At 35.6% G+C, this 21,992-nt stretch overlaps 2 protein-coding genes across 4 annotated transcripts; one reads left to right on the top strand and one right to left on the bottom strand.

The window, feature by feature from the left end:
• LOC109725626 (PHD finger protein ALFIN-LIKE 8-like) lies at positions 151 to 5,942 on the bottom strand. Its single transcript, XM_020254867.1, is given in 6 exon segments — positions 151 to 719; positions 1,184 to 1,304; positions 2,395 to 2,623; positions 5,640 to 5,672; positions 5,817 to 5,897; positions 5,900 to 5,942. Coding segments are annotated over 6 exon segments (738 nt in total). The 5' UTR covers positions 5,919 to 5,942; the 3' UTR covers positions 151 to 464.
• Positions 12,896 to 21,420, top strand: LOC109725711. Of its 3 annotated transcripts, none has more exons than XM_020255013.1 (6): positions 12,896 to 13,213; positions 14,170 to 14,632; positions 15,647 to 15,957; positions 17,182 to 17,238; positions 19,061 to 19,506; positions 20,570 to 21,420. In XM_020255013.1, exons 2-6 carry the CDS (start codon positions 14,217 to 14,219, stop codon positions 20,924 to 20,926), a joined length of 1,587 nt encoding a protein of 528 aa, XP_020110602.1. In that variant the 5' UTR covers positions 12,896 to 13,213; positions 14,170 to 14,216; the 3' UTR covers positions 20,927 to 21,420. The 3 variants fall into 3 exon arrangements, with proteins under 3 accessions (XP_020110602.1, XP_020110603.1, XP_020110604.1); XM_020255014.1 differs by lacking the exon at positions 12,896 to 13,213 and adding an exon at positions 13,235 to 13,324; XM_020255015.1 differs by lacking the exon at positions 12,896 to 13,213 and adding an exon at positions 13,248 to 13,267.

Raw genomic sequence — 21,992 nt, 5'->3', positions numbered from 1 at the left:
GAGTCACCAGTGTCCCATATCAACAGTAACATCTTCCAGAGACAACTAAGTTCGTTACTAAAATTGCACTTCGTAGTCGTAAAAAGGAACATCTTCATTGTTACAACTAAATCAAAGTAAATAAAAGCTCTCTACCAGAAGAAGAAGATCCACTGAAAGAAAAGCACTTTTTTTAAGAAGCTGAGAAACTTCAACTACTTGTTAAAGTTAGTTTAACACTACAGAGAAGATCCCCCACACAAACACACATCCAAACACCAATAATTAACACAGATTATGTCCAGCACCACCAAAAAGGAAGGGGAGAAAAAAGAAAAAGAAAAAGCCTACACCTGATTCTACAACAAGACCATAATCCTATCGATCGCAACACGTGGCCCCCAAAATGGTTCTTCTAACCCTAATTTTCCGATGGTTCTACCGTTAAATGTTGAAGCAATAAACGTTAAGCTCGCCGACGCCTGTCAAGCCCTAGCCCTCTTGTTGTTACTGCAACCGGGGCATTTGTACTGCTTGATGTGCTCGGCCCTGGCCGGGGTGATCCGAACACACTTACCGTGGAACCACTTCTCGCACACGTCGCAGCAGATCCAGAACTCGTCGTTCGCGTAGGTCTCCCCGCACGCCCCGCACAGAGTGCTCCCGTGATCTTCCTCATACTCCTCGCCGTCCTCCCCTTCTCGCTCTTCCTCCTCTTTCTTGGGAGCCACCTTCGAGGCCTTCGTGTTCCAAATTTTGATAAGATCAGTTCAATTGCAAGTAAAAGGAAAGGGGATTTTACATGCGCCCCTGTGAAATCATCTATTTACACTTATCCCTGCAAAATCTGAATCTTCATGTAAGCCCCTTGAAAGCGTAGTTTCTTACAAAATTACTCTTTAAGTAGCATAGTCATCCAATTCATGAGGGAAAGTTGGTTTTCCGTTAGAAAAAGCTTTTTACAGAGAGACACTTCAGTGAGTAGGAAATCAAAATTTGCCAACGGCATATATTATAAAATTCAGAGTTTGCAGCGATACCAGAAGGCTGACATTGCAATATAATGCAAAAGTTAGGGTACCAATTGTAACAATTGTAGTTAAGGGGGGTAAATTGAAGCTTCCTAAAAAGGTTAGGGACCTCGGCGCATGTTACCCTTCAAAAAAAAAGGATGAATAAAGGAAGAAATACTATTTGTACTAACTTTGGAGCCTGATTTGTTCTTGCTGCTGTTGGAGGTTTTTTCTTTTGATTGCTTCTTCGAAGTCCCGGTCACAACTTCATATATAGTGGGAAGGCCATTAATCATGGTGAAAAGCCGCCTCCTGCAATTAGACAAATTGACAAACAAATTGCGTATGCTCTTTTTGTTGTACTGATGCTTTAAAAAGAATTCCGCGCTGACAAATAGGATTCACATAAAAACAATATTATATCTTCCTTAGTGTAGAATAATTTTTTGTAGGTTTGTACGAGTTCATGATTATGTAACTACATACAAACCCATTACTGAAGCTCGGAGATAAAATGAAAAATCCAAAAAAAAAAAAATCACAAATTTACCACAACCAATCCCACATACCCAAAAATGGAATTCAAAGAAGTAATACTGTAACAATAGTATCTGAAAGTAAACAGAAAAGGCAGCCGCATTTGAGAGATGAAGCATAATATATGCTTATCGTCTTTCTTCAGTAAAACATTCAAAAAGAAACAAGATACTAGAGGTGCCACACGAGATTACCTTCAAGAGGAAGTTCAAACATCATTGTAATTTTGAATCATGAAGTACCAAGCTAGAAGGATCAAGCTACAAGTAATTCCAGTGAGTTGCAAAGTTAATATATGTCATGATTGCATTCTGAAACAGGTGAGAAGAACATCATACAACAATCAAATTCAAATCCAATCATGTAGGAGTCCCACATTGCAAGCTTATAGAACTAAATTTGCAGTACTACTACCTAAAAAACAGTAATGTAAACCTAGTATGAAACATATCGAGGAAAGATATGATAATTGCATGGAAAAGCATGAGATATGTGAATATAAAAAGAATTAAAAAAACAAGATCAAAACCCCATGGAAAGCCACTGGAGTACAAACTAATGACATAGTCCTGATAAAAGGGGTTCTGTAGCCAAAAGTTTCCAGAAAAAGCCCAGGGTATGAAGTTAAACCTATATCTGCTTGCCTATTTGAATCTTGTTCTCCCTAGACCTCCCATTAGTGGGAGTGAAAATAAGAGCCCTTAAAATCTAGATGTATTATCTTTTTTGAATCAGCATAATATGAGAGAGACTACATAACAACAGCACCATTCATTTAGTCTTAGCTAAAACACATGACAAAATGCTTTTTTAAAAATGGGTACAACAAACATAAATAACACCAAAGGGATGGATAAAGAGATACCTTGATTCCTTGTCGAACCCAAAACGTGCTCCAAAGTAGAAGGCAACAGACAGTAGCCATGAATCACTGTGAACCGCGACCAGAGACAACCAATCCTTTTCTTCCATCCCATCACGAGCAAAATTTATCCCTAATGCTGGTTCTGGAAGTTCAGGAGGGACTTCCTCAGCAGGCAAGTTCACTTCCCAAGTCTCATCAGGATGGCCATACAGACATAAGTTCTCCTTCTCTGCAAAAACGGAAGAAAAAAGAAAAAAGGAAAAAGGTATCACATTATCAGGAATTCAACACCGATCCATCAATAGGCCTTCATGTACTAAATCCTACAAGTATACAGCACACTTGTGTAGAGAACTGCAAAATCTTCTTGATATAGCACGCGGAGAGGGAAAACAACAAACATAACAAGTCTTAAGGTATGATTGTTCACATAAAAACCTTGTTCTATAGGTTGATTACAAATAGAATCTCATACTAGGTCTTAATACATCAAAAGGACTTAATAGGAAATGTCCTTAGGTTTTGTTAGTTAAATGATGGATGATGGATCTATAAATATTTCATTGCACTGCAGACAAAACATATGAGGAATGTTTCCTCTCCCCCTACTTTCTTCTTCTCCATTTCCACTCTTTTTCTACTCTATACTCCCTCTCTATGGTAAAGAACTTCAACAAATATAGAAGAGTTGAAAAGAAACATGGACTGCCCATTCCACTGTTTGAGTTGACAAACCTAGAGCAAGAACATTCACGAGCAATTAGAGAACACATTGCATGTCTTGAATAACTCCCTTGCCGCAAGAATCTCACTCTTACATTTGTTTACTAATGATCTTTAAGAGGAATTTAGGAGCGACATATCAGTTAAATTCGCTATAATATTTTAAGTGTTCCAAACGACTGTACAAAAAGGATTTGTTTTTAAGAAGCCACAGCAATAGAAGAGTTATTAAGGTAACCAAGTGGTCGTGGTTAATCCTTTAAAAAAAGATTACAATGGATTGAAACTCCAACAAGAAAAAATTAGAGTACCGACAAACTTTTTGAATTTTCAAAACCATTGTAGGATGAGACTAGCGAGACATTACAGACGGAGATGAGAAAAGTTATTAAAGACCCACTTGCGCAAAAGTAAAAATATATACTCACTGCGGTCATGATAAAACATCAATAAACTGTATACTACTGATAACACAATCCCATACCCAGCATTTGGTTAGGGGATAGGTATAGGAATAGGCCCTTATCCCCCCCTTTATACCCAAATGCTAATTTTTTACCCGAGAATAGTAGTTCTCGGTTATCCCCACCAACACCTCTATTTTCTATATAAAACTATCTAAAATTGTTCTTATCCCCGGGAACAACCCAATTTTCATCCAAACACTATTTTTCTTATCCCCATACTTGTACCTATTCCTATAATAGCTAGTTCTTGCTTATACCCGAACCAAACGGTACTGAATCATCTTTATCAGTGGAACGATAAACAAGCAAAAATCAGACCTTGTTTCAACAATTTGCTTATTTGCTGTCACAACAATTCGGTTATTTGTTTGTGCACAGGAGCAAAAGCACAAGACTTATGACATGCATGGACTGTGCCTCATCATACCATTTGATCAACAAAGATATGTTGTCTATACATGCCAGGTTCAGTATACTAATCTTGTTGGTAAAAATATTTCAACATTTGACAAGATTATTTCAAGAGGTCACAAACTCAGAATGGCATGATACTAGGCATATTTGGTATCTTTATCTCTATACAGCTGTCATGTTTAGAGAAGTTATAATAGTAAAGAGTCTATTAAGAGTTCTTGTCATGTTAAGACCTCTTAAATATGAAATGACTACATTCTTATACGACAAGTTAGTTTACAATTAGGCATGAATGAATCAATGACAACTCTCTATAGTTTATCTTTCCCTATATACCCAACTATCTCATTCTCGATGGAGTGCACCATTGTCACCCATGAACAGACAATAGAGTCGTCTCCTTGTTCAAATGATAATCAAATTGCTCTGAAGATTAGGGATACAAAAAAGAAGAGTTCCAAAAGAGAAAAGCAACACAAAGAAGTATTTTTTGATCAATTCATATCTTAGTTCAGCTCATAAACAACAAAAGGCATTTAGTATAAGAATTCATACTTGAAGAGCACCCAATGATATATAGGGTCCTTACAACGTCAGAGAATACCAAGAATCAAAATTGTACCCAACCTCGGATCCTTTCGTACGACTGGTTACACCAAGTATAAAATTTCTGTCAAAAAATTACTTTCCTACTACACTACAGGTTAAGAGAACTGACTAGCCAATTCCCAACAAAAAAATTACCAAGTTGACTTATTTACTCCAACCATGTTTCATTTTCACTTTAGGGGGCTTTTGGTTCGACGTAAAACGAACCGAAAAATTGTTTTCGGTATGAAAAATGCTTTTCTGCTTGTTTGGTTCGATGTAAAATTTTTTTTTCTGTAAAAGCATTTTTTAAGGATCGGGAGAAAAATTGAAGTTTTCGTTTTCCGATGTTTTTCGGGGGAAAACGAAAACGCAAGCTGCGTAAAACTTTTTCATTTATTTTTTCCATTGAACCAAACAAATGTGAATTTTTTTTCTTTCAACCAACAAATGTTGATGGAAAACAAATTTTTTTTTCCTACGAACCAAACACTACAAAACGTAAAACTTTTTTTCCACCGATTTTTTTTTTTCCACGGAAAATTATTTTTCACGGTTTTACGTTGAACCAATCGGACTTACTTGTGTGACAAAGGTAAATAAAATTTGACCCCAATTAGGCCAAAATAATTGGATTTATGGTATCATAACTGAGAATAGCAAAAGGGACAAAGAAAACCAATTAAACAGGTGACCGCGAGCCAGTTTGAAGAGGTAGAACACACAGAACAACATTTTACAATTTTCAATTCACAATAACAATAAGCATTAGCACAGATTCTTTCTATAGAGTTGGCCAAACAAAACTCAACACTCCAAAATTCCAAAATTATATAAAAACACATAATTTACGATTGCCAAAGCTATCAGACTTCCTACAATAACATACATTCAAAAAAGATAAAAAAAAAAAAAAACATAGTAGGAAGGGAAAAAAAACAATACCAATTCCAACAACAACAAAAAAAAAAAAAAAGAAAAAAAAAGGAAAAAACGAACACATAATATATCCTAGAACCACCAAATTAAGAATAAAATAAATATGAAGCTCACCAGGATCGCACTGTTGGTAGAACTTCTCCACATCTGCATCACCAACAACCAAAAAACCCTCGTTAGATCAAATTAACCCACGAAACCCAAATCAAACTTAATCTCTACCAAATCCAACACCAAAACTAGAGCGAGAACGAGAGAGAGAGAGAGAAGGAGAGAGAGAGAGAGAGAGACCAGTGGTTAGGGCTTTGATAATCCCGGCCCTTCTCGCTCTAAAATCCCTAAACACCTCCTCCGGCGTCCGCGGATTGTAGCGCCGCCGCCGCCGTCGTCCATATCGCCACCGCGAGAGGAGATCGAGCTGAGAGAGAGAGGGACCAAGAGAGAGATAGAGAGAGAGAGAGAGAGAGAGAGAAGAGAGCTGAGGAGAGACGAGAGAGAGGGGCGACGAGAGAGGAACCTCGCCGATTTCTGCGCGAATCCGTCGAACACCGCGGCGTCGCAGGAGGAATCGAAGCACGAGAACGAATTAGGGTTAGGGTTAGGGTTAGGGTTTTGCGAGGGGGAGGGAGAGGATGCGACCCCTCCGGGCTCCGGGCTCCGGAACGCGAAAACGAACACGAGAGAGAGAGAAAGCGAAAGGGGAGGTTTTATTAATTTTATTTGTAGTTTTTTTTTTTTTATTTTTTATTTTTTAAAATTAATAATTAGAGACTCCGTTAGATTCGGAATTAATAAAAAAATATAGTTATTTCATGAATAGATACTGAAATAAATTAATTTTATATTGAATAAAAATTGATTATTTAGAAATAAAAAAAAAGAGTCGTTTGGATAGATAAGATGGGATAAGAAAAATAGTGGGGAGTTATAAATAGAAAATAATAAATATTATCCTAATATTATATTTGAATTTAAATTTTTTATTTTATATTTAAATTTTCAAATTTAAATAGATAACTTTTAATAGAAAATTTTAAAATTAAAATCTAAATTTTTAAATTTCAAATTTCAAAGTTATAAATTTTAAATTTTAAATTAAATCTAAATTTATAAATATAAAATGTCAAATTTAAAATTTAAATAATTAAAAATTATAAATATTAATTTTAAATAGCATAGTAGAGTATTTGGAGTACCTAAAATTATAACTTTTAATAATAATAATAATCTAAAATTATAACTTTTAATAGCATAGTAGCCTCACTCTATATATATATATATATATATATCATAGTGCAACTTTGATACAACGAAAGATGGAATTTGATACTCATGTCATTGTTTATTAATATGCAAACTTATTCTTTTGGAACAAAAGTAAAACTAAAATGAAAGAAAAGTTAATACTGAACCTTGATCTTATTCTTTTATTCTTTTATTCTTTTATCAAACAAATCCTATATATCGGATCTATATATTGCAACCAATGTCAACATGCACATAAAATGATGTAGAATTGACTTAAAAAAAATAAAAAGCGTAAGCACATATAAGAGGCCTTAGTATCGACATATATAGCTGGAAAAGAGTTTTATAACAATGGAAGTATTAACTAATCTTAAATAGTATATTTTAATTAATTTTAAATGGTGCAACTTTATCATCATCATCATCTTCTTCTTGTTATTGTAGGTTATTATTATTGTTTCCATAATATGAAGAAGCAATATGTGGTCGAATAAGCGGAGGATGACGAGGTCTAGCTAGCTCCGTCTCCGCTACCACGCATGACGACGGTGGTGGTAAAATGAAGATGACGGAGGAGGCCAAAGAGATAGCGAAAGAGATGTAGTCTAAGAGATGTCAACGGGTCAGATTCGGGGCGGATTTTTAAAAACCCGAACCCGAACCCGACTCCAAACCCGAGACCCGAACCCGAATCCGAACCCGACGGATTTTAAAAATCCATATCCAAACCCGAACCCGACCAAAAATCCGAAACCCGAACCCGAACCCGAACCCGAAAATTTGAACCTGAAACAATTATTTCTTTTTTCAATATTTCAAAATATATTATATTAAATTTAAATTTTTAAAATACAAATTCAAATATAACATCAAATTTATATATATATATTATATATAATACAAAATAAATTCGGGTTCAGGTCGGGTTCGGGTTCGGGTCGGATACAATCAAAATCCATATCCGAATCCATATCCGTCGGGTTTTTATTTTTTATATCCATATCCAAATCCATATCCATATCCATCGGATATATCCGTTTCATTCGGGTTCGGGTTCGGATAAAATTTCGGGTATCCATACCCATTGACATCCCTAGATGTAGAGGAGGTTCTACACGTCCCTAATTTTTAATTTATTAATTAATTTAATTTTAATTAGTTAAATTAAAATTTTAATATATTATAATTATTTTAGTTTTAGTTGTTAAAATGTGAACGGAGCTATATATTTTATGGTCATTATTAATAAAGTTGATAATTTTTAATTTAATTTTAGAAAATTAAAAGATAAGAAGGATCAAAGTTAAAGAATAGTGACAAAGCTGATAGGGGGCTATTTCATAATATCCTATAATTGAGGGGGAACTCCATGCAAGTTTACTTAATTCTTTTTGTTCGAAAATCTAACCCTTACTCATCACACTCTGACTAAGTCGTTCCAAATGGTAGGGATCTCGAATTGATGATCAGAATCGTTAAAGTGGATCTAGAGTATTTATAATGTTTAAAAACTAAATTTCATGCATTTTAAAATTTTTTATCAAGTTCATTGAAGAAATCGACAAATAAATGGTCAAAAATAAATAACCTTGTGAAGATAGCTGTTAGATTTTTTCAATTCATGATAGAAATTATCAAACGTAATTTAAATAGTATAAAAAATTTTCTATCAAAAATTCAAATTATTTGGATTGTTCTACACCTTTAAACAAGCATGGCTCATATAGACCGTCAAAATCTATAGATTTTGTGATCCTTTGATTACTACGTAAATAATTTTTAAAATTCATGAAATTTAGTTTACAGACACTTTAAATACTCTTAAATCAATTTTAACGGTTCTAATCATCGATCCAAAAATTCATATCATCTAAAACGGCTTAGCAAGATGAAGACCTCCGCCCTCCTAAAAGCAAATTTTATGAATTATGGAATATTCTTGGAAATAGGGCTGACAATGGATCAAAAATGTCCAACTGTGTCCGCGCTCGGATTCGATCTCATTCATATCCGAATAAAAAATAGAATAATTGTCTCTAAACTCCTCAAAAATTTTGAAATATCTTGTTTTCTCTTACTTTTTTTGTTGTAAATATACTCTTCATATGTTTCTCTATTATTCAAAAATACCCTCGCTATTAGTGCCCGTTAAGTTATATTGGATTAAACTTGAGTTAAGTTTCAACCATAGTTAAAAAATAGTAAAATACCTATTTTGCTCCAAACTAAAGGCTTCTTTTACCCCTAACTTAAGGACAAATAAGAAAAATTGGTGATGATAAAAGGGTATATTTGAAATGGCAAAACAGTAATTTCACAGAGATAACAGCTGATCCAGTTAATAAGGGCTTTTTTTGCAAATAGCCCCCTTATAATTTTTTTTTTTAAAAATTGGTCCTGTCAAAAATTTATTTGCAAAAATGGCCCTGCCCCCGCCACGCAAGCGCCACGCGGGTGGGGCTGGGCCAGATGGTTAAGTTGAACACGGTGAACCATTCACCGTGTTCAATACAAAGTTTTTGTATTGGACACGGTGAATGATTCACCGTGTCCACCGTGTCCAATACAAAATAGTTAAGATCGAAATATTTGTATTGGACACGGTGAACCATTCACCGTGTCCAATACAAATAATTGGACACGGTGAATGGTTCACCGTGTCTAATACAAATACCTCCAACTTACTCATTGTTGGGGTATTTGTATTGGACACGGTGAACCATTCACCGTGTCCAATACAAAAATTTTGTATTGAACACGGTGAATGGTTCACCGTGTTCAACTTAAACACCTGGGCCCGCCCCTGCCCGCGTGGCGCTAACGTAGCGCTGGTGTGGCAGGGGCAGGGCCATTTTTGCAAATAATTTTTGGACGGGGCTATTTTTGCAAATAAAATTTATCAGGGGATATTGCAAAAACCCTTGTTGTAAATATACCCTTCATATGTTTCTATTATTCAAAATACCCTTCCTATTAGTGCCCGTTAAGTTATATTGGATAAACTTGAGTTAAGTTTCAACCATAGTTAAAAAATAGTTAAAATACCTATTTTGCTCCAAACTAAAGCTTTTTTACCCTAACTTAAGGACAAATAAGAAAAATTGGTGATGATAAAGAGTATATTTGAAATGGCAAAAACAGTATTTCACAGAGATAACAGCTGATCCAGTTAACTTATAAGGATACATTTTGAAAGAACTTGGAACTTTGAAAGGATATTTTTATATTAGCTCTTTTAACTAAGAGAGGTAAATATGAAAGTCGAAAATTTTTCAGGAATATATAAGCAATTACCCCTAAAAAATATTCAGATCTAGACGAGCACAAACATGAATATGATTTATAAGAATACAAAATTTTTAATATATGGTAAAAATATACATAACTTATATAAACTAAGAATTATTTTGAACTAGTGTAGTTATCCGCGCGATGCGGCTGGCAGGTATTATCGAAACATTAGATTTTTAATCCAATCCAACTCACTTTAAATAGAAACTATCAAATAATCCCAAAAAATACTGTAAAATAGGTTAAAAATAGATAACAAATAAAACATAAGAGAGAGAGAAAAAAAAAAATATAGAGGAACTCTCACTTGGTATTGGTCTCTAAAAGGGTGAGACTTGCTATTGCTTTCGCCGCCACCTCGATCTCCACTGCCATTGCCCATGCTTTTTTTCACAGCCGCAGCGGCCGCCGTTGCTTTGGTCTCTATTGCCATCACATTCACCGCCTCCGCCACCATTATGACTTGAAGCATCTAAAGAACTCTACACAAAAAAAGAGGATGTAGGGTTGTGGGAGTTAGGAAAAACGGATGGTAAAGAAGGAGACAAGACGCGCGAGCTGGGTAGGAGAAAAAAAAGGGCTGGGAGGAGGTAAAGGGCGAATATTGAGAATATGAGAAGATACTAAAATTAGGAGTTGAAAAAAAAAAAAAAAAAGATCTATAAATCTCACGCCTCATGCTAAATGAGAATAGGAGAATACACTAAAACTAGGAGTTAACAAAAAAGAAAAAAAAGAAAAAAAATAAATGGATGCCATACCTTTTGCCAAATGAAGGAGGTCATAATTTATTATAGAAAAGGAGTAGTCTTTTATTGTCATGACATGCATAGGAGAGAAGGAGGCTTTTGTGTGAGTTTGTATGATTTACGATTATATTAGAATTAGGGTGGATGGAAGCATTAATTAAACGTTATATGTGAAGAGAAGACAAAGAGTTGGGCTTTTTGTGTAGGTTTTTAAGTTTACGGTTTAGATATGGTTAAGTTGGGAGGATGCGTTAATTAGACGTTAGGAGCGTAGGAAAGGCGAATGTAGGGGTGTCAAACGGGCCGGGCCAGGCACGACACGAGTACTGTAGCGTACCCTGCCGGCTCGGCCCGGTCGGTTAAATTGGGCCGTGCTGGGCCTTGCTCCCGCGGCCCGATGGCCCGGCGCGGCCCGGCACGACATAGGCCTGGGCAGTGCCGGGCCTAAAGAGTACCCAGGCCCGGCCCGTGTGGCCAGGCCCTCCCGAGCTGGGCCCAGGCAAGGACTTACAAGTTGGGTACAACCCAACTCCCAAGACCTGCACTACCCAACTCCCAATACTTTGGGAGCTGTTGCTTTGGGACTCCCAACAGTCAAGTGACTTTGGGGGTTGTGCTTGGACTAAAATGCCCTTCCCAACAGTCAAAAATTTGACTGTTGGGAGGGTATTTTGATCCAAAAAATTTAAAATTTTAAAATAATTTAAAATTTTAATATTTTTATAGCTATATTTTAAAATTTTAAATTTTTTTACTGATATATTATTTTTTAAAAATAATATTTTTATTTTTATTTTTAAAAATATTTAAAAATTTTTAAATAAAATTAATAAAATAAAAAAAAGTGGCCCGAAGCCCTGCCCGGCCCAGCACAGCCTGTGTAGTCCAGGCCGGGGGGCCGTGCTGGGCCGGGTTCCAAGAACTTTGGCCCGGCACGGCACGGCCCGATTTTGGGGCCGGGCCGTGCCGGGCTGTGCGCGGCCCGCGCCTTTCGGCCCACAAATGTGGGCCGTGCCGGCCGGGCACCGCCCACATTACATCCCTAGGCGAATATGGTTGGTTGTATAAGGTGAAAACCAACAGTGAAGGAAACACAACCACGTGGCATTTCTTTTAAAGATTAATTATAGGTAAGGTATAGAGGTATAGATATAGATTGGCTATGCAACCTTTTCAAAATTTTAATTTTAATATCTAACCTTTCAGTTTATTTGATTTAAGCTGGTCAACGATATTCCAACTTTAAATTTAAGCTAATTTATTATTTTAATAAATTTATAGTTATGAGATTTGCACGAAGGTTGCTAATTAAATCTATAATTAGATACTAAAATTTAATTTTTTAAAAAAATCAGAATCATAGTGGTACATAGTTTATGTTTTTTAGACTTAGTTTGGTATTAAGATCTATCTAACTCTATTAAATAAAATAGAGTTGGAGTAAAAACATATAGAGATATGTTTCTACGTTTTCTAGTGCGATCGCAGAAAATATATCATAACTAGTCGATATGCGGAATGCAATATTACATGCAATATTACATGCGGAAATAAATAGAATTTTTTTTTCATTATACTTTCTCACCTCACGTAACATAATATTCTCGTAATTCCAACCTTTGTTAGTTAATTCGCAAATTATTTGCGAATTATTCACGAATTATTGAAAATTCGAATTAAATGGTGTGTTTACGAATTTTTTTTCCAAAAAAATAAATTATTCGCGAATTTTTAGGCCAGCCGAATAATTCGTGAATAAATTATTTGCGAATTATTCCCGAATTATTGAAAATTCGAATAAAAAAATTTATAATTTTTATATTTAAATATAAATTATCTTATACTTTATATTTTATACCGAATTTTTTTTAAACTAAATTTTTCAACAAATTTAAAAATTAAAAAAAAAATGTATGCACATTATATCCGTATTGAATTTTTACTGAATCTGAATTAACTAACGATGATGATGGCAAACAAAGCCTTAGTATATTCCAAAAAGAAAAAAAAGAAAAAGAATTCTTTAATTTTGCACATATTTTTATTGGAATGCATCTAACAATATTACAATTCCCTCTCTCTCTCTCTCTCTCTCTCTCCATTCCCCGACCGATTCCGACGAAACCCTAAACCCGACTCTCTCTCTCTCTCTCTCTCTCTCGCGACGAGGACAAAGAGGAGGTGGTGTAGTTGCGACGAGATCTAGGGTTAGGGTTTCCCCTTTCTCAGGTGCTCATTTGGTTCGGGTCCGAACTCCGAGCCGCGCTCGGCCCACTCTCGCGAGGAGGACGACACAAGATCGAGGAGTTGGTGGCGATATCTAGGGTTGTCTCTTTCGCTCTCCTGGTGGGGACCGGAGCTCTAGGTTTTGGATCCACTCATCCAGTTGTTCTTCTTGTGGTAAGCCTCTCCCCCGTGTTGAGTTACTCGAGTAACAAGCTGTAAAGAAGAAAGGTTCTAATGCGTCGTTTTGATCGAATATATTTTGTGTGGAAAAAGTGCTGTTAAAAGGTTTTGATTTGATTAGTTGTGATTTATGTGTTTTGTTTGGTTATACTCTCGTAAATCATATTCGGGATAATGGATCTGTAGTTCTACATTTTTATAAAAGATTGGTATGTCTTAAATTATGGAGTATCTAACCTTCTCTTTGATTTGATAAACAAAAGTTTTAGATTGCTTGATATAGCTTAATTGCTATTTGTGGGGACATGGCGGAGCTTGATTGCTTTTTGTGGGGAGATAAGAGGGACGTTAATATATATTGTGAGGGAAGAAGATGAATTATTGTGTTCTTCATTTATTTTATTATGAGATTCATATTATAATTGCATTTATGTTTGTCAAGTTTAGATTTTATTCAATAAAATTTAGGCTTGAATTTGAATGCGAGTGTGAAATTTTAGTCGCATTGTTGCTAATTCTAGTTCATATTTATATGTGCCTATTAATATATATTATTATCTGAATAATATCCGAATACAAATTCGATCCATATTTGAATACGAAGAAATGTACGATTTGTATTTTGAATCCGTACCCGAGTTTGTATCTAAAAACAAATGGATGCGGATATGGTTTCACCAAATATCCGATTGTCTCCTATCCATTTTCACCCCTCCCTTTTTAATTAATTCAGGTGAACTCTCTCTCCTTTTTTTTTTTTAAAATCCTGCAAAAGAATCTAGGGTTTGTGCCCTCCACCCACTTCCCGCACAAATCAAGTTAAGATCTCTCAAATTTAGGGTCTTTCATTGTAGATATCTTGACTGTAGCTGGAATCAGTTGGTATTATTAGTTTTTAATAATCTTTTTATGTTCTGAATTATAAAGATGGCATTTTTCTTCTTGGGCAGCTGGAAAAAACCTAGAGTTTTGTCCCATTAAGTGAAATTTGCCAATTATGGGGCCTTCCCAAGCCCTAGAGGGCACAGAAGAAGAAAGAAAACCCAATTTAATTATCAAATCTGAACTAGAGGAGGGGATTAAGGATTTTGTTGATCCCAAAGATGCGGCGGGATTGGTTTGCATGGATAGCTATGCGGACAGTTCGGTTCACGTAGAAGCCTTTGCGGATCGGAGGAAGGAAGATGCATTTATGGATCAAGAAGTTGATATTCTTGAATGCGGGAAAGAAAATGCTGTTGAGCCAGTGAAAGATGAAGATCCCAACGCCACCGAATACTCGAGCTCATTTGGAGATAGTTTCTCAGAGTCGGATAGTGAGTTGAAGCCGCATGGGAGTGATGGAGAAGCTGAATCTCTCTATAGTGCACCAAAAGGGGATGCTGCTGTTTTGAATGGGACTGGCATTTTCAAGTAAGCTTCTTATCTGTAAAATATAGGTAATTTTTTTTGCATTCCTTGTACTAACAGTAGCGCGCTTTAAAAAGATTATATGAATGTCAAAAGTGTTAATTTTACCACCATCCTGCCATCATAATTGATTTGACTACCTCGTTCAATGGAATATTTTGTAAGCTATTGGAGTATTCTCTTACGATGGAATATTTTGCCACAAAGATGGTGGTCACCCTGCCCTTTTTTTCTTGAACCATGGGATTTCTCACTATACATACGCAAGGCATTTTTCTTTCTCAAATGAGATAACAGGGCAATTTACCACTATGGCATATACACCTTCATAGGGAAGATATGAGAATCCTTCAAATGGGAGAATATCAGATAGATGGCTTGTGAATTTAAGTTTTATTCAGAACTTGGAGCATATTGTTTTTGTCAATCTGCTTATCTCTTGAGTATTTTCTGTTGTCGATCTCAGCCCTTGTGTCTTTGTTTGCTTAGGGGCAACTATGCAGTTGTATATTGGATTAGAGAAGGGTTTAAGTTGGGTTTGATCCAATCCGAAACAATCAAGTTTTGTACAATTTATTCAACCAGTAGCATTGTAGGACATGATGGCAAAAACTGATAGCAGAGTAATTGAATGATGTGTGTTCTGGGTAGCTGAGTAGGTAAGATAGCATCAAGTCATCAACTTAATAAATATTGGCAACAATGCCCACTAATCTGAGTAAATGTATCCCACTTTTTCAAAATATCCATGACAAACAGTGTAATATTGGTTTTGAACAAATTCAAATAGAAAAATTTATGTGAAATGGGGATTTACTGCTGATTTTATTAGTTCACTTGTTTTCCACCACTATTTGTTCCAATAAGCATAGAAACCCTATTCATTTGGCCTTTGTGAAAAAACACTGCTTATCATTTATTATGTTGAATAGGCAATTTCTTTGACACTATTATTTGCCATATTTTGATATCTCACATGTTATTGACAAATGAATGGCATTCCATTATTTGTTCCAGGAAGAAAAAGCTGACTCCTCATTGGAAAGCATACATCAGACCGCACCAGTGGCAGATCGAGAAGGTGCTGTTGTATATTCATGAATGTAGTTCTCAAGCGCAAAAGTATGATAGGGAGGTTGCTTTATTGGAGCATGAAAAGGAACTGCACTCGAAAATGATTGAATTGGATGGATCTGTTTCAAGATCTGTGCCTTTAACTTGTCAAAGTAATAGAAGAAATGCCATGAAGAGGAGAAAAAGAAAGAGATACGAGGATATAGTTGATGCATCGTCGTATATGTCGAACCATGTTTTTTTCTCTTATTATGGTGCTGATTCTCTTCTCTTTCTCACAATTTTACAATTATTTAGGGATTTCTGCACACACACACACACACATATATATCCTCCGAAATACATGATTTGGGTGTGTGTGTGTGTGTGTGTGTGTGTGTGTGTGTGTGGAGTAAGTCTCTTGTGCTTTCGAAAGTATGGAGACCTCTGTGTTTGTAAGTTGTTTTCGATGATAGGACATCCAATTCGACGATCGGCTCTGTTAGGCATAATCTTGGCTATTAGAATTATCTAGAAACTAAATTTCATAATTTTTCGACATTATTTACCAAGTGATCAAAAGGTCTCAAAAATGACTATTTTAACAGTCGATGTGGCACGTTTTTAAGTTCAACGGTGTAGAACATTCCAAATCACATTAAATTTTAATAGAAAATTCTACTTAACATCAATAGCAGCATCAATACTTCTGATTTGAAATTTGAGTCTTTTATCACTATTTTTTTATGAGATTTTTATTTTCAGCCGTTCATTTTGAGGTTATTCGTTCACTAGGTAAATGAAGTCAAAAATTATAAAATTTTGTTTCTAGATAGTTTCAATAGCGCGTAAATCATGTCTAACGGAACTGATCCTTTATTCGGATGTCCCATTATTAAAAACAACTTACAAGTATGGACGCCTCCGTACTTTCGAAAGCATAGGAGCCTAGCTTATATATATATGTACATACATATGTATATATATATATATGCAAATATATATCCTCCAAAATACATGATTTGGGTGTAAGTTGCAATTTTTTCTATGCGCGTAAAGGTAGACTGTATTTCTCTATAGCCCGCAAATGGTTTTATTGCACCCGTACCCGTAGAAATAGATCATATTTGCATGTAAGCCACTCTGCTTGAGAGCTTTCATACTGAAAAATTGGAGTTTTGGCATGAAATTATGGTAACCCTGAACATTTCAACTGGTGGCGTCTTTTTTAGTGTGAAGACCCAATTTTTTTCAAGTGTGAAAAGCTTTCAAGAACAGGGGCACAATTGCAAATATGGGTTTTCTCTAAAGGTATATGCAGGATGATAACTTTAAAGGGGTAAATATGGGCTATTTCTAAGGGTATGGATATAAGTTGTAACTTTTGAGGGTTATACATGCAAATATAGTTATTTTGATTGGTATATGTATGCTGAAATCCCTTCTGTGGTATTGTACCCTGGTCATATTTTGGTAACCGTCCTTCACAACTCATGCAGAAAATAAGAGAGCTGAGACAGATGGTCATTCAATTGACGACGATAATGGTGATCTAGGTATAAATGATTGCTTAACTTCTTCTTGTCAATTTTTTCCTTCTATACGTTTATGTATTTAGAATAGTCATGTTTTAATTGCAAATTTACTCCATATTTTGAACCTGATTTCAATTGTGTCCTTGGAGTTCCAACTTTAACAAGCACAAGCTAGTCTTTGAAGTTTATCCTATGTGGCAGTTAAGTCAAATGACAGTTTTTGAGGTTTCAATTAAACAATTGAGCCCCTGATGGTTTTTAATCGACCATCTAAACCAGATGTCATTATTATAGTTCACTTACATAGTTACATGGCAATTTTGAGTTTCCAGTCTAACAATGATGCTGTCGTGGCCTCTTATTTTTGACAGTAGATTAAAAAGGACTTCATTATTGCGCGAAACAATCTATAGGGAGTATGGGCTATATCTTGCTTGCCATATCTATTAGTGAAAATTTTATTCTTCTTTATTCACATGTAATGCTCTTATTCAGTTTTTCATTTTATGAAATCCAATGTTACTACAAGCTTGTTCACTGGTTTAGCGCAAACTAGTCTTGCTTACCATATCTATTAGTGAAAATTTTATTCTTCTTTAGTCACATGTAATGCTGTTATTCAATTTTTCATTTTATGAAATTCTTGCTACTAGAAGTTTTTTGACTGGTTTAGTGTAAACTACTCAATTAAAGGTTTTTTCAAAATAAAACTCTGAAACAAATGATATTTTACAGTTCTCTTTGTGTGGAGATTGGTGAAATGTTCGACTATTTGTTCCTTGGATCTCTAATGTGACCTAAATAATAGGACAGATTCATGAAAATCTTGTCACAACCTGAAACAAATTGGCTGTTGGTGCAGTAATATGAACAATTATAACCCACTTGAGCCGGTTTGCAGGTGTAAAGATGAGTCAAATAATATAGACAGATATGTGACAAATCTAGAAGGTTTCTTTAGGACAAATAGTTGAGGATATTGCAGCTTCTGCGATTAGATTATGAAGACATAACTACTTTGACCCTGATTGGCATTCGGAATTGAATATGTTAAGATAAGAGAAGAGAGCGATGTTAGGGGAGAAACAAAGGTTTAGCCACTCCCTGTTTGGCATTCAGAATTGAATATGTTAAGATAATAGAAGAGAGCGATGTTAGGGGAGAAAAGAAGGTTTAGCCACTTGAGGTGATGACGGTTAGTAGGTGGAACTAGTGGGAGAGTAAGGGATTTGCTACATCCAATCCCATTCAATACCAACATCTCGGTTGTGATTCAATTATTCCATCGTCGTGGGATTATTCGCCCAAGCATCGCTCTTATCCTATTCAATCCAATTTTGGATGCCAAATGGGCCTGTAAGTCAGGGGCTTATGTGAAAACTACAAACACATCTTACTTTGAGACGGGACTAACCTTGTGTCTTTTGATAAGATGTAATGCTCTGTCGTCAAATGATTTTATATTTTTTTGTTCTCTTTATACAATCAATTATTTCAGTAGGTAATTTACCTAGTTGGCCTAGCCAGAACTTCTGAGGAAGTGTTGTTTGAAGAAGCACTAACAGCTTTTTCTGTTAAAATCTCCAGAACATCTAATTGATGTTGCATGAGTACGGAGTAGAAGCTTCAATTCCGAACTATTGCTTTTGGGGCCCAAGATCCCATTTTTTTGCTTCCTGCCGTCGCAAAATCTCAACCTTTCATTAGCCAAATGCCTGGTTTCTGAAAGTTTCTGGATGTTATGCAAATCTTGCTTGATGATAATTCTCTCTCAATACATGTTTATAAAATTGCCAATGAGATTTATTTCTGTTTTTAATTCTTAAATAAATCCATAAAGCAGTGGATCAGAACATGAAAGGCAATGAAGATACCCACTGGTTATTCGGATCCAAGGGAGTTAATGATTCATTAGAGGAAATCCTCTTAACCATCGAATCGGTTCAATCCAGAGTTCTCAATCTAAGGTCTCATCTCTCTAAAGCTACAAGCAAAACGGTTAAAGAAACATCCTTGGTGGGGAATTTTGCTAACGCCCAGACCAACTGCGCTCAGAGCGCTAGCTGCTCTCCTGGAAAGAACGGAGATGCAGTAATGCCGGCTGAGGGGCCCCACACCCCGCCCCACAATGTGTCGGATTTTGAGATGGAAGATGCAGTCAGACCTGGCAGTGCTGTTTCGAGTTACGGGGATGCAGCTGATTTCGATAAGATTGGAAGTGCTGTAGGATTTATCTTCTCTGCTGATAAAACCTTTGATCCAAATCACATAAAAGACTTGTGCAAAGCGGTAATGCCTTCTTTTCCCTAATTGATGATTTTTTTTTTTTTGTGTTGATCAGATTGCTCAGTTTCTTTCCTTCTTTCTTTCCTTATTTATATTAAATCATCAATTCAGAAAAGTTCATCTCATGCTTGGTGGGTTTGGCCAATACGAATTCTTAACGGAAGGGCTAAAACATAGGAATTACCTTTATTGGTACTGCGATGTTCAGAATGCCCCCTGAAATTAAGAACCTACATTCTGCTACCTTGAATTATGAGAAAAGTGAAAGATATCACCTAATAGCACTGGTGCAGGAGGCAAAATGATGAAAATCTGTAGCTTAAATTCTTCCCCCTTTGAATGAAAATCTTCTTTCTTCCTAAGGGGGTTTATTACGATTTTTTCCCTAGAAGAAACTATTTTCACTTTGTCTTTGTGGCATTACATTCTTTTTGCTGCTCAATCCTATTTGTTGCGATTATCTCTCCTAGATAAATTATGGATAAATCCTTCCTAAACACACATGATCATGCCGTTTTTTTACTTTCTCTACCTATTTTTCTCATCACCTTTTTGGATTGCCTCGTTCTTACCGACTTCAGTTTTTTATCAACATCCGAAGATATTTAGATAGACCTTAAACTTTATGACCTAGTTGATATTGCTGTGATAAACCTTTCTTCCTTCCGTGTGAAGGGGTTAATTACAAAACTTACTACCTGAAGTGCGACTCTTATTTCGTTTCGTCCTTACAGTTTCGATTGTGACAATTTGGTCCTCGAAGTTTGTTCTGCAGAAGAGCAATGTCCTTTTGAATTATTATCTAATTAACCATGTAACGGGAGCATCATCCCTGGACTTTGATCCGTTAAACTTGAAAACTCGAGGGACGGAACTGAAATCAGCCGCAAACTTCAGGAACTGAATTGTCAAACTGAAACTATCGAGGACTAAATTGTTCGAAATGAAATTGCGAAGACAAAATCGATTTCGAAGTCAAAACTTCAGGTCCTGGATTTATAATTCACCGGAGAAAAGAAAGAAGTTTCTAACTTCTAGTTGACATTTCTCTTGTTTCCTTCTTTAGAATGTTGATGACGACGTCTTGATCTATAATCAAGTGGCCGAAGAAGCATACCAAAATTTTGAGAAAGTCAACCACCCAACGGCTTCGCAACAACCTCTACAAGATCTAGTGAAGAAAGAAGAAGCCGATTCCCCTTCCGAGGAGGAGAGCACCGCCCCGACCACCGCCACAATTCAAGATCCGAGTGCAGAGGGAGAAGCCGGTGCTGCTTCCCAAGAAGCACATCTGAAGCCCTGCTATGCTGGAAAGCGAAGAGGGAGAAAGCCGAAGAGGCGGCGACGAGGGGCCTCAATCTCTGCTTCAAATATCTTGCGAGAAAGGATTCAAAAAAGGAAGCTATCCAAGAAAACTAGTTAGCTGCTGTAACCTATCGAGGTGCTTCGACAATGCGCTCGCGTTTGTTTTCGCCTTCCTACTTTGCTAGGTACCATCAATAATGTAGAGAAGAGAGCTTCAAAATCTGCAGCTCAGGTTGTGAGAAATAAAGTTTTTGGATTTAGGCAGCAAGAGAAATTCTACTGGGGTTTCGAATTCTATTCCGTGTAATCGGTTTCCGAGACTAAAGCAATCGCGGCCTTCGTGTGAGCCTGTAACTATTGGTGTGTTCCGAAAGGGATCAGTAGATTGTTCAAGCATTACATGTTGAATCAAGAACTACTTGAGATTCTTTCCTGTAACTATTAGGTTACTTGATGTTTTGTTGCCTCAGATTTATGCTTTGAGAGAAGATTGATCTCATTAAGATGTTGTAATGTTAGCCATTCATCATTACCCTCTCAATTAAGTATTGCATTGTAATACCTACCAAATATTCTAAACAGTAATCATAAAATAGCTTTAACGTTTACCCATGTAACGTGCATCTAGGGACGGCGACGGGCGCCCATACCCGTCCCCGACACCCTGGGTTTTAAGAATTTCTTCCTTTTCTAGAAGAAAGAGCATAAATACCTACCGACTGTTTTAAACAGTAATAATAAAATAGTTAAGGCCATGTTTGGATACATAGTTAAAAAATTTCATAGAATTTTTATTTTATGATTTTGGTCTAAATGAAATACGGAATTCTGTAACTACAAAAAAATTTCACAGCTGTTTGAATACATATCATACAATTCCACAGTATTTATAACAATTAAATTTCTAAAATTTTAAAATTCAAAATTCAAAACTCAAAATTCAAAATTCAAAATTCAAAATTTAAAAATAAAATTTTAAAAATTAAAAATAAAAATTCAAAATATAAAATTAAAATTTAAAATTTAAAATTTAAAAAGTAAATTAGATTTTATGTTTTAAATTTGAAATTTGAAATTTGGAATTTGAAATTTCAAATTTGAAATTTGAAACTTTAAAATTTAAAACTTAAAGTATACCATTTAAACTTTAAATTTTGAAATTTAAAAAATCTATAATTAAAATT

Source organism: Ananas comosus, linkage group 20 (assembly GCF_001540865.1).
Source record: "Ananas comosus cultivar F153 linkage group 20, ASM154086v1, whole genome shotgun sequence".
Taxonomy (NCBI): domain Eukaryota; kingdom Viridiplantae; phylum Streptophyta; class Magnoliopsida; order Poales; family Bromeliaceae; genus Ananas; species Ananas comosus.
Note: the sequence above shows the minus strand (reverse complement) of the source record. Positions and strands in the feature narration are given on the sequence as shown.

What these genes read in the sequence shown, in the direction of transcription:
- LOC109725711 (XM_020255013.1), top strand. Translation starts at nt 14,217, where the DNA reads ATGGGGCCTTCCCAAGCCCTAGAGGGCACAGAAGAAGAAAGAAAACCC. An exon ending in TGTTTTTTTCTCTTATTATG is followed by an intron (nt 15,958 to 17,181) that starts GTGCTGATTCTC and finishes CAACTCATGCAG; the next exon opens with AAAATAAGAGAGCTGAGACA. An exon ending in CGACGATAATGGTGATCTAG is followed by an intron (nt 17,239 to 19,060) that starts GTATAAATGATT and finishes TCCATAAAGCAG; the next exon opens with TGGATCAGAACATGAAAGGC.